At 37.6% G+C, this 13,114-nt stretch overlaps 1 protein-coding gene across 2 annotated transcripts in view; it reads left to right on the forward strand.

Annotated features, from left to right (window-relative positions):
• The window catches only part of Bend7 (BEN domain containing 7), an 82,664-nt gene that overhangs the window by 20,542 nt on the left and 49,008 nt on the right, over positions 1–13,114 (forward strand). For both annotated transcript variants that reach the window (XM_071599960.1, XM_027928644.2), the window contains exons 3-5: positions 5,448–5,750; positions 9,269–9,391; positions 12,837–13,105. In XM_071599960.1, the coding sequence (XP_071456061.1) occupies positions 5,448–5,750; positions 9,269–9,391; positions 12,837–13,105 (695 nt within the window). The remainder of the gene's footprint in view (positions 1–5,447; positions 5,751–9,268; positions 9,392–12,836; positions 13,106–13,114) is intronic.

Consider the following 13,114-nt stretch of genomic DNA (forward strand, 5'->3'; position numbering starts at 1 on the left):
TGGTGCGTATAATTTGCCTCAGGGATTAGGAGTTCCAGAAAGATAGATTTGACTCACCTTGCCAGCTTGGAAAAAAATGAAGGCATATATCCTTTAATATTTAAATGCATGTTTTTAGCCCTCTGCATGCTAGATTAATAAAGGATCTAATAGCTCCCTGGGAGGTGTCCTCCAGTTCCTGGAATTGTTAGTGATCATCAGAGGCTTACTCAGTCCAAAGGGGCGAGCCAATTAAGGGAGTACTGCTACATGGTCAACTATGTACCCCATAGTCGTTTTCCAAGTGCCTAATTATTATCTAGGTTTTCTTTATCAAAATAAAACTCATGGGGCTTGGGTGCAGCTCAGTGGTAGAGTGTGTGCTTAGCACGTGCTGAGATTCTGGATTCAGTCCCTAGCACCATATACAAAAAAAATGAGGCTCATTATATCCCCATTTTTCTGCAACCTTCTGTTTTCTATTTCTCTGATGGCTCTAGTATTCATTCAGCCACCTGAGCTGGAAAGCTTGGAATTATCTTTCATTGATTCTTCTTCCTCACCACCCCACCCCGCCCCCATCTACCTGTCCCCACCAGCTAATCACCATGCCCATTTGATTAAACTCCTTCAGAGTCTTCCTTCCATCTTCTCTCTCCACTCCTGCTCCCCACACAAATCCTGATCAAGACTATTATTGCCATGTAGACTTTAGCAATAATATTCTACTGGATTTCTGTCCCCACACCAGTTTTGTCAGAATTATTTTTGTAAAGGATGTATCTGATTATACTGCATAATACGCATGCAAGGGAGCTGCAGGGAAAGCAGCATCCTCTGGGAAGTCATGTTTTAACTCAAGGAAGGAAGCAGAAAGTGTGTGAAAATATTAGGGCAATCTGCTAACTAGAGTTTCCAGGCATATGGTTAAAGGAAATAAGGGTCAATAGGATGGGGAAAATAAGGTTCATTTTTCAGAGCAGCAGATCCATATAGAGATTTGGGTAAAAGATGTTGGGAGATTTGGAGGAGAGTACCTTTCAGTTTGTACCTAATGATCTTCATATCTCTGAGACCTGGGAGGTGCTCAGTGAATGTTTATTTAAAAATTTATTTCTGGTACTTTTTCACTCTTTCCTGTTAATATATTGTTTGTTTACTGCCTTGGTGTTGCACTTATTCTACTGACTTCATTTTTTTTTTAATATTTTTATTGTTTAGTTATTGGCAGACACAACATCTTCGTTTGTATGTGGTATTGAGGATCGAACCCGGGCCGCACGCATGCCAGTCGAGCGCGCTACCACTTGAGCCACATCCCCAGCCCCTGACTTCATTTTTGATAAGCCATTTTTTTCATATTACTTATTTGTAGGGCAAAGAAACAGTGACTGTTCTTCATGTGTCTTCATAACAAGAAAGCACACATAGACAGATGTACAATGTTTATGTACAACCACATTCTGTATGTTGTGTGTTACCACCTAATCTTTCATCAACCTGGGCTACGAATAGTTAGGCCCCAGTAGTGTATATTTCTTTCTTGGCCAAATGAAGGAATATTGTATCATTCCTTAATACTTATCACATGATGCAAAATTGTATATCATAGAAATTCTTTTTAAAGGAAAATGATCTAATATGGTATTGAAATTCAGTGATGAGTAGAATCCAGCCTCCATTCTTTTCTAGACCTTGTCCATAGAGTATGGTCACTAAACTCCCTTAAGAATTCAGTTAATGGGTTGGGGTTGTGCCTCAGTGGTAGAGCACTTGCCTAGCATGTGTGAGGCATTGGGTTCAACCTTCAGCACCACGTAGAAATAATTTAAAATTAAAGGTATTGTGTCCATCTACCACTAAAAATATTTTTTTTTAAAAATTCAGTTAAGCTTGTTTTACCAATAATGTAGCAACATGGCACAGTTCTGCTAGAGCAAGGTGTTTTGTTTTGTTTTTTTTTTTCAATTGCTTTTGCTAAACATATTTTGCCTGGAGTTGCCTGTAAGTGAATACATAGAAAATTCTTGGAAAGAAATTAGGAAAAGTGAATAGGGTCCCCTCTAGACTTCTATTGCTCTAGACAGCTCCTCACTCCCAAGAGTTTTCTTTTCCAGATTCTATATGGAGAGAAGACAGTGACTAATTAAAACTGGAAAAGCAAAGAGAAGTAAACTAATACTTCAGATCTGACTTATATGCTTTCTGCCATTTTTTGAAAATCAAAGAGCATGGCCTCCACTATTAGAATAACCCTTTTTCTGAGGACATATGTGACTTTTAGAGGCATTAAATGCTCCATTTACATGTAGAAAACTTGGAAACCTGTAGCCCTCCTAGCTACTTCTGCATACCCCTTGGGTTATGTGTAGCATGAGTCTGGTTCAAACCTTCCCTTTATGATTCAGGAAATTGAAGTCTGAGAATACTGAGTGTCTTATCTCATAGCTAGTGGCAAGTCAGTACAGTTGAGAAGTGGTCCAGGTCTCAGGAATACCTTCCCAGCCTTCCCATTGTACCAACTAACATCTGTTGTCTGAAATTCTGTGCCTCAGCCTGTCTGTATGTTTTGAGCACCCACTGCCCCCAGTTTAGTAGGTTGACTCAGCTTTTTTGAGATTCCCTACTTTAGTCTTTGGGTCTCATTTCTAACCATCTGCCCTCTCTGTCCCAAAAGTTCAAAGTAACTACCTCTTTCTTTCTCTCTGATAAAGCCCACCAGACCCTGCATAGGGGTCTGAGTTGCAGGACTTCCTCTACCCAGGTGATACCTTCAGGGGTGATGGCCTCAGTGCCTCCCTTCTTCCTTGGCTAAAGGAAATATGATTCCATTAGGACCAAAGACCATTCTCGAATGCCCAGTTGTCCTCTAGGGAAGCCCAGCCTGTCTCCTTTAAGAAATTTGCGCCAACCCACTCTTTTTCAGCCTTCTCCATGATCTCTTGACTTTCCTTTCAGAAGAGACTTAGGTAACTATTATAGTTTACTATTTTCTTTCCTTTAAAATGTCTCACAGACCTTGGGCTCTTTCCTGTGACATTAGTCATCCTTGCTTCTAGTCTTCTGCCTTCTTCTTTCACAGCTCTGCTTGGTCCCCACAGGTAATGACTTTTTGTATGTTTTGCCTCTAGAAGACATGTTTCTGAACACTGGAGGAGCAGCCCACCTACCCTAGACTCTTCTTTATGTCTGTTGCCTTCTTTCCTCATCTCTACCTGCAGCTTCAGAGTCTGGTCATCAGTATGAAAATATAAAAGTCATGCAAAACTCAGGTTGTATTTTCAGTCTTGTAATTTTCATGGGTTTAAGTTTAAGAAATCCAAAACTAAGATTTCACAATTCTTTTTTCTCTTTTTCATAATGGTAGCACTTTATCATAGAATTCTATCCTCAGAGCAGATATGGAACCTTGGACAAGGTATACATGCCTTTTCCTGTGATGTGTAGGATCAGTGTGCAGAAGTAAGCTGACGCTGGCTCAAGAACCTGTGTCCTTACAGGGAGCCCCAAGCAAAAGGAGAGGAAAGGCAGCCAGCCACTAGCTTGTGCCCCTAAAGATCAGCCCATACATCCCCTTTCCTACATTGTGACCAACCTACCAAGAGAGTTGAGAGTGGAAACCACACAGGAAATATGTTTCCTCTTGCCCATATTGTTCTGTTAACTCACCAGGAAAGTGTATGTTTTGATGCTGAAATTACCACCACATTTGCCTGTAGGCTTGTTCCAGAATTCCCTTGGGAGCTCTTCCAGAAACACCTTGCTGCATTTTTGCAAGTTTAGGAACCCATGTTTTTTCTTTATTCATCAATGTTCAATATTAAAGACAGAATTAGGATTTTCATTACCATTTTTAAAATTGAAGGGGCTGAGGATGTAGCTTAATGGTAGAGGGTGTGGTTAGCATGAGCAAGTTCCTGGGTTTGATCACCAGCATGCCAAAAAAAAAAAAAGAAGATATTTATTTCAAAATAGGGTGTAAAAGTTCCTTATATAGTATCCAGTAATGTAATAATACATTAATAAATATACAAGTAGATAATGCAAAATACCTAGGTAATTCAATTACCAGTTCTGAAGAGAAATCTAGTTTATATGAAACTAAGTGCATTCAAATATCATTACGTTATATGTTTACTTGCAAGAGCTGTTTTTTTCCTAAAAGACACTTTCTTTTGACCTTGTTCTGTAGTTTTAAACATTTAGTAATAGAATGATTGCATGAATGTGTATATGTATCAGCATAAGACTTTTAATTCTCAAGTCAGATGAAAAGTTTTTCTTAATTTCTGCAAGGATACTGGCTTTTTGCAAAGTTTAAGAAGATAATACAGAGCCAACATGTAGCTCAGTGGTAGAGCACTTGTCTATCATGAGCAAGACCCTGGGTTAGTATTTGAAATAACTCATAACAGGTAACAGTATCTTCGGATAATAATATTGGTAGAAAATTTTCATGATTCGATAGTCCTCTTTAGGTCCAGTATAGAGACCTTAAAGAAAAAATTGACTAAGGGAAAAAGAATTTTTGTAAGTAAATGGAAAGAAAAATCTGGATATTGGTTGTACCACAGTGTAAATACCCTTAACTCTACTGAACTGTGCACTTAAAAATGATTCAGATGATAAATTTTATGTTAGGTTTGTTTTATAATAATTTAAAAAAGAAGTAAATGTAGGTGAAGTGATGTTTAGTCTGTTACCTTTTACATGAAATTACAGTGTTGGCACTGAAGTGGAGGTGGTAGTTGTATTTGGGCAGAGCAAGGAGGCTTGACTTCCACCCTTTCGGTGCTCCTATAGCCAATTACCTGGAGTGGTCAGGGATTCCTGGGACATGCTCTGACTGGTGTGATGAGAGTGAGGGTACTAGAAGGACAGTCTCCGTGCTTGTCATGCTGATACTCACTACATCTCTGTCTCCTGTTATCCTCTCTGAAAGTGATGTCTCCACCAACAATGTGTCATCCTGAAGGACATCTGCTGACAGTAGCACTTCTGGTGTGCTCTGCAGCCCATTGTCAAAAAGTTGCATCCCAGTGAATAGCATGCATTCTTCTTTGTTTTGGCACCTGCCTACTGAGGTTAACATAGGAGCATGTGGATGGTTGTGGCTGAGGCTAGGATTCTAACCTTCTAGTCCTGTCCTTGGTCTTCTGTTTCAGTCAGCTTACTTATGACCTGACACTGTCATTCAGAAAATGCTTCCAAAGAGGGATTTGAAAGTTTGTCCCCAGTGATGCTCACTAAGGAAACCTCTTTTTCATAAGAGAACTTGTCCAGAAAGGGATTAAAATGAGATACATCAGAACTATGATCAGTGTCTTTAGACTACAGCCAGATTTCCTGCCTTTAACTTTTTTATGAATTACTTAAGTTTATGGAATCCATTTCCAAATAAGAGGTTTTTTTAGTCTATTTTTTTATTTATTAATTTACAGTGCTAACTTTGGCTCTGTTTCCATTAGGAGATGAAAGCATGGAAATTAAAAAACAAATTACAGGGATGAGAAGATTACTGAATGACAGCACTGGGAGGATATATCAGCGTGTTGGCAAAGAAGGAGAAAAACTAAAAGAAGAGCCCCAGGATTTGGATTTAGTCTGGCCTCAGCGTTTGAACTCTTCTGCTGTGGCCCCACAGAGCCTCCATTCTTCTTCACGTGGTGTGTGGAATGAGCTATCACCCCAAAGTGGGCAGTTCTCAGGGCAGTATGGCACCCGTTCTAGAACCTTCCAGAGTCAGCCCCACACCACTGCAAACTCCAACGGTATGGTTGCCATCAATCATTCAGAGTGCACTTGTGGGGTTTATCCTGGCTTATTTTATCTCTAAATATTCAGTCTGTTTTCTGAGATCAGTTTATTAAACCTCACCTTAGTCACCCACCTTCACTGATTTATTTTAAAAGACAGGGAAGATATAAAGAAAAAAGTGTATTAAAAAAACTCAGAACTGAGAAGACAGAGGTGCTGTGTTAGACATGAAGATTCCCTAGTAGTAGTTTCAGCGCTTTAAGAAGTTAAAGTGGGGCTGGAGTTGTAGCTCAGTTGTAGAGTACTCACCTCGTAGTGGAAGGCACTGGGTTCGATCCTTAGCACCACATAAAAATAAAGGTATTGTGTCCATCTACAACTAAAAAAAAAAAAAAAGAAAGAAAAAGTGGTCATCTGTTGACAAACAGATGTTATTGCTACAAAAGCTCTACTTTATCACTAGAAGAAACTTCCTGGTCATCTGTTGTATTATTAACGTAGCCTCTTGCTTCTTTCTTCATGTTGCTTTATTGTGAGAAATGATGAGAGGGAGACTGAGAATTTTAGCCTCTTGTGTGACTTCCCCGTTAACTCTACTCCAGTGCTGAATCATAGGACCTATATTTTATAAAACTTGCTTCATTAGCATTGAAAAGTATTCCTTTAAAGTAAAATTTCCTTAAAGTCCCTGATTGTTAAGGAAAAAACAACAATTTTTTAAGCTTAAAGAAAAAATTGATGCTTTTCTTGTTCATATAAATTTTTCCATCCAGTGACATTGGATGTTATTTGTTTATAAATTTTATATAGATATATAGTTTTTTACAAAGATAAAAGGTACTTTCTATTTCCTTGAAAAATTAAGCATTTTCTTCTATAATTTTCATTCTGTGATGTTCATCAAGAAAAAGAGTACTGTTTTGAATTTTTTTTTAACACAATTCTCAATACCCAGTTCAGGGACATGGAGATACTGACAAGGCAATGAGGGACCCCAGAGATGCATGGTGTCTTTTCTCCCTCTTATTATTACATAAGCCAATGTCAGGTTCACATGTGGGTGTGAGGTAGGTGGCTCATTAAAGACTCCTCCATGCAAATAAAAAGTCAGTTCTCTTTAAAATTAGAAAATGATGTATAATAAACCAAGAAGGGGTGGTTTTGTCCTCTTCCACTGAAGAAGATAGTCCTTAGAATGGTGCCTAGGAATATTCTGTAAAGCCCTCCCAACTAACTACTGCTGTAGAAGAGACAATAAGAGAAATAAAATGTCCTTTGTTATATATGAAGTTGGTGAGCCTTACATAGGTACCTTTGAGGCAACAAGAGTTCTACTTTCTAATACACAACACGGATGGGGGATTTGTTTTGGGAACTGTTATTACTGTTAATAAAATTTACAAATATAAATTTTTCCATGTAAGCTTGAAAATAGATTTTTTTGTGCTTATTGCTTTAATACTTTCAGTAATAATGCTTTATACATTTGACCCTTGAATAACATGGGTGTGAACTGTGCAGGTTCACTTATAGGAGGACTTTTTTTTTGAGATTTGCAACAATATGAGAAAACTTTCAGATAAACTTTTTAGCCTGCAGATAGCAAAATAATTCAGAAAAGGTAGATATATAATGAATACATAAAATAAATGTAGGGAATAGTCTATTTCATAACTTGCTACCATAAAATAAACATACATGTATTATAAAAAAATTAAAATTTATCAAAACTGATGCACATGAACACTGAGCATGACACTACACATCTTCATTTACAGTTGAAAGAAATGTAAACAAATGTAAAGATGCAATATTAAATCATAATTGCATAAAATTAACTGTAATACATACTGTACTATTGGCATAATTTTGTAGCAGCCTCTTGTTGCTACTGTGGAGAGTCAAAAATTAGAGGGAGCCAGGCATGATGGCACGTGAGGCTGCACAGGAGGCTGAGGCAGGAGGATTCAGAGTTCAAAGCCAGCCTCAGCAAAGGCAGGGCACTAAGCAACTCAATGAGACCCTGTCTCTAAATAAAACACAAAATAGGGCTGGGGGATGTGGCAAAGTGGTTGAGTGCCCCTGAATTCAATCCCCAGTACCAAAAAAAAAAAAAACAAAAGTTTGAGGGAAATGTTATAACTGAATTTTCAACTGTAGGGTAGTCAGTTCCCCTAAACTCTGCTGCAATGCTCAAGAATCACCTGCATGGATCTGTGACTACTTTGGTATTTCATTGGAATTATTTGTAATTTTAAAGTTGTAACATGTCAGTTTGCTACAATTTTGAGCTACTTCAAACATTATCTTCCAGCATTTCGTGGTTTTGCTACAGTGAACTTTTTAATATCCACAAATAATGCATATTATATGATTTGAATTACATCTAATGTATAATAAAACATACTTTTGGAACAAAATCTTAGAACTTACCTCATCCACCTTTCAGAAAACTTGATAGTAGCCTTTTTTAAACTTTTTCTTTTGTGGGGGTGAACACTGATCTTGGAGGGTACGCAAGTCAGAGTTCTTTGCTAAGTGTGCCATTTTATTCCAAAGTCAACAGGGAGCCTATATTTGTTTATATATAAAGCAAACAGAATAAGAAAAGTATTCATTTAAAGTAAAATTTCTTAATAAGACAAATATTATATTAAGTTTAAACAGTGAAAAAGAGACTGGGCCATGTATGTATAAAATATAAAATACACTCTACTCTCATGTATATCTATAAAGAACAAATAAAATAAAATAATATAAGAGACTAAGGTGTTGCTCAGTGGTAGAGTGCTTTCCAAGCAGGCATAAGACCCTGAGTTCAATTTGCAGCGCACGTGCACCCACACGCACATGTACACACACAGAACAAGAGAGTAGTATAGTGTACAGACTGTCAGAAATGGAAATGGGTAAAAATGTCCTATCCTACCCTGCTTGCCCACCTTCCCCACCCCCAGCATACCCAAGCAGTGAGTATTCTACAATTTTTTATGTATTCACAGCTCTTTATTTTTTAAATGACATGCTTACTATTAAAACTATTTTTAATAGTTTCACTCAATATGAACTTTGATATCATACACAGCTACCAGTTGTTTTTTAAGGCTATTCTCAGAGCTAGTTTTTGGGGGGTTTTGTTTTTTGTTATTTGAGTTTTTTGTTGTTGTTGTTGGTTTGTTATTTTTGTTTTTGGTGCAAAGTAGCCTGAGTGTGTTTATAGTGACTTTTAGGGTATTGTTATCTGAGACTAACTGGTCTGACAGTAGGGAGGCCTGCTGTGGCAGCACATTGTGTGCATGTGTTCATGCAGGCCCTGCCACCTGGGACACAGCACGCATCTCATAATACAGAACCCTCCGTAATTAGATAATTCAGACCCAAAATTTAGGTTGTGAAAATTATTGGGTATATTTCCTCACGCACAGTTTCAAAATAATTGCACATGTTTCAAAATCCTGTCAAGATCCTTTCTCTTTATAATTTTTGTTTGTTTGTTTGTTGGGAGTATGCTATTCTTTTCTTTCATGCTTAGGAGAACTTCCAATGGTGAATTCGTCAGTTGGATCAAACTGCTGTACTTGTAACTGCCAGTCAACGTTGCAGGCCATTCTCCAAGAACTCAAGACCATGAGGAAATTAATGCAAATTCAAGCAGGTACAAAGATCAGGCCTCTGAACGTGTCCATTCATTGTTAATGCACATCTGACATCTTCAGTTGGGATGTTCATTGCTCTTTTGTTACAGAATCCTTCCCACCTTCTGTCTTTTCAAGTGTCCATTTTTTCTGCTTTTTTTCTACAGTTCTATTTTTTTTTTCTTAGCAAATCAAACAAAATTTTTATTGCCCCTAATACTACTCACATGCTTATGTACATTTACTCCATATACTTCATCCTACAATCTCCTGGTACTTGACAAATGTCAGTTAATTAAATTCTGGAACATGCTACGTGAAAGAGCCCTTTAGGAAGTACAGTCTTCACTATTGAAGCTGTTCAAGGATGTGAGCAGTTGAGAAGTGTTGAGCCGCAGGCTCTGCTTGTGACTTTTCTCTCTCACCTGCAGGATGTAGAAGCTCAGAGACACCTCACATCTGTCCCCTTCATTTTTGACTCCTTTTGTTTATTCTCACCGCCTTTGGACAAGGTGAAGAACAGAAGAACAGCAGATATGTAATTGGGACTTGGATACCCAGTTTCTCCTATCTAGCTATATGACTTGTGAGCTTCCCATTTTTCATCTATAAATGGAGTATTAATTTCTAACTCACAGGGTCATTTTCATATCAGGAGATAGCAAATGAAATGAACTTTATAAAGCATGATGCAAACATGGGTTTCTCATTAGTGCTTTAAAAAAAAAAAAATACCATGCAGCATTTCATAGAAGTCTGGAAGTCAAGGTCTTCATTTAGTGGATTATTTTCAAATCACCATAACAAAGAAAACCAGATTTTTTTGGTCATACGTACAAAAAATAACAAACTATTTTTTCAAGTCTTCCCTTTTGTTAGGGGAAACTACTGCTTGATGAAAGTTATAATAAAGCAGAAAAATAGCACAGACCCATTATGATTTATCATAGTGGTGTTTGGGAACATTATGGCTCAGAAACTGCTCTTGGTGCCATTGAGAGAATTCTAGAAAAACCCTAATACTCATTGATGTGGTTTAGATATAAAAAGCTTAATACTTAGACATATTGGCCACCTAAAATACACTAGAGTAAAGCGAGCTAAAGACTTTGTGAAAGCATCTTATTAATGCTGAATTTGGTCTTATCCCAAGGCAAAAATAAGCATTTTGCTTAGGTCAGTAAGCATTTGACTCACCTTGTTCCACAACAATAATCTGCGTTCTTATCAACCTGGCAAAGGTTAACATCTTCTAAAGTAGGGCTTCAGAAAGAAAGGCTACTTTATTATTACTGAGATTCTTTTCTCAAAGGAAGAATCTGTTAGCACTTAAGAAAATATATATATGAAATTGTAATGATTTATTTTGTTACTTAAGCTCCTTACTACTGAAATGGCAAACTACAAATTGCAGCCATTTAAATCCTTGACTGAAGCCTTTCTAGAATCTATTAAGTAAATGCCACTTTGTCACCATGTTTTCTTTTCTGAACCTTTGCAGATTAGGAAGGTAAACGATTCCAAAGCTGTTGATAGTTCAGAGGATAAACTGAATAAATTACACTACTTTAATTTTCTTAAACTTAAAAATTTGTGTTGTATGGGTAGACTTACTTAAGGTTTATTGGCTGTAAGAATTAGATTTAAATTATATTTTGAAAGTTTCACGAACCTTTATTTTAGTGAACAGACAAGGAATAAGATCAAGTTAAGATCCAGATGCCAGAAGTGTGGGCTCTGTCTAGATTTGCAAAAGGAGAAGGAAAACTCATATCGTCCTCTGTGTTCTGCAAAGCAAAAACATTTTCTCTTTTAATTTGAAATAGTGGGGCTTAGGGTTGTGGCATAGATGAGATTGAGCATCACTTTGGGGGTCTATTTGACAGGCCAAAGCTAGCCTGGAGTAAACACACAGATAGAATAAAGAGAAGTCTTCAACTCTGGCTGCATGTTAGAATCACTGGAGGAGCTTTAAAACATTAACATGGGCTTGGGCTGGGGCTCAGTGGTAGCACACTTGCCTGGCATGTGTGAGGCAGTGGGTTCAGTTCTCAGCAACGCATATAAATAAATAAAGGTCTACCAACAATTTAAAAAAATATACACATATATACATATATGTGAATTATATATATATATCACATTAACATGCCTGGGACCTACTCCAGACTGGGCTGTTGTTCATTTAGTCTGTGGTGTTTTTTGGACTGAGTTTTGTTGTTGTTGTTGTTGTTGTTATTTTCAATCTTTGTTTTTGCTTTTTTTAAACTTCACAGTAATTCTAATATGCAGCTGAGGTAGAGAACCAGTAAGACTAAATACTACACAAATGGTTAAACTACTTTTTTAAGTATTTGTTTCCAATACTTATAACTTGCTTTCCAGTCTGAAGATGAAAACATCAGAATCAAGTGTAAATATTCTTTATTTTCAGACTGATAGGAAAGAAGTAAGAGGACGTGACCCATGTCTATGTGCATATGAACACAGTTTTTATTTTGCTTTCATTAATAGGTTTCTTTCTGCAAAAAAGCAGGCATAATCTGTGGTCATATTTAATAAACCATATTAATACATGAGGATTTAATGCAAATTCAGGCCATTTTTTCTATTTCACTTTCCATCAGAGTATTTTTAAATAGCTAACAGTCACTACTTTTCAGAATGCACCTGTGAAAACTACCTTGGCTTTAGTCCTTATATAGTGCTTTTCATCTTTGGAACTCAAATTGTTTCTGGATTTTACTAATCTGCCTGACTTATATAGAACTATATTATTCCTCTTTTCAACTATGCAAAACTGAGGTGTAGAGAGGTGACCTAGGCTAATACCATGGAACATGGTGCCGTGGAGATAGGTGATATGCTCAGAATATTTAATGAGGAAGGAGTTCCCCGGCCTGCTCAAGTGACCAACAGGCTTTTTCCACGGGCTTATTACTGTTCCCTGTTACTGAATACTTCCCTTTATCAGTCTTGCCCAAATGATGATCATTGCTCCAGCTTGTCAGTCTGGACACCTGTAGATTGTTGGCAACTAATCAGCCTAATTCCAAATGACAGTCAGCATGTTCCTGAAGTGGGCTTACTAGAAAGCATGGATATCTATACCTGAATTTAAGTTCCAAAGTTCTTATTTATTTTTAAGTGTCAGATGATTTATGAAGACTGCAGGTTTTCTCAGAGCCCTTAATCCTTTTCTTTGTTGAAGCCATCAGTACCAGTATGTTGCAATGGTCCTCTTTTGGAACTGGGTTTTGTTCTGGGTGTTTTTCTGCCTACAGGGCTCTAAAGTGTGCCCAGCCTATATTTGGTAACCTCAAGGTCCAGAGTAAGGCTTATTTGGGTGTGTATCATCTTTAAAAGAACCTCACTATCGGTTTGTAAATCACAGAGATAGATGGGGGTAAGTTTTCCTCAGGTAGACACCAGTGCCTGTACCGTATTTGTGTTTATTGTTCACAGTTGGAACTCAAAACAGACAACAACCCCCAATTTCCCTTATATGCTCCCAGCGAACTGCTGTCTCACGCAAGAGAAATAAAAAGAAAAAAGTGCCCCCAAAGACGGTTGAACCTGTTACTGTGAAACAGAAGCCCAGTGTGTTAGAAATTGAGAAGAAGCCAGCAGCAGGGGCCTTGGAGCCCTCTGGTCCCCAAGCCTCAGAGCTCACCTCCACCAAGGACAGCCACGTCCTGGGATTCGGCATTGTTCTTGAATCACCTTCCTCAGATGTAAGTTGA

Source organism: Marmota flaviventris, chromosome 12 (genome assembly GCF_047511675.1).
Source record: "Marmota flaviventris isolate mMarFla1 chromosome 12, mMarFla1.hap1, whole genome shotgun sequence".
NCBI lineage: Eukaryota > Metazoa > Chordata > Mammalia > Rodentia > Sciuridae > Marmota > Marmota flaviventris.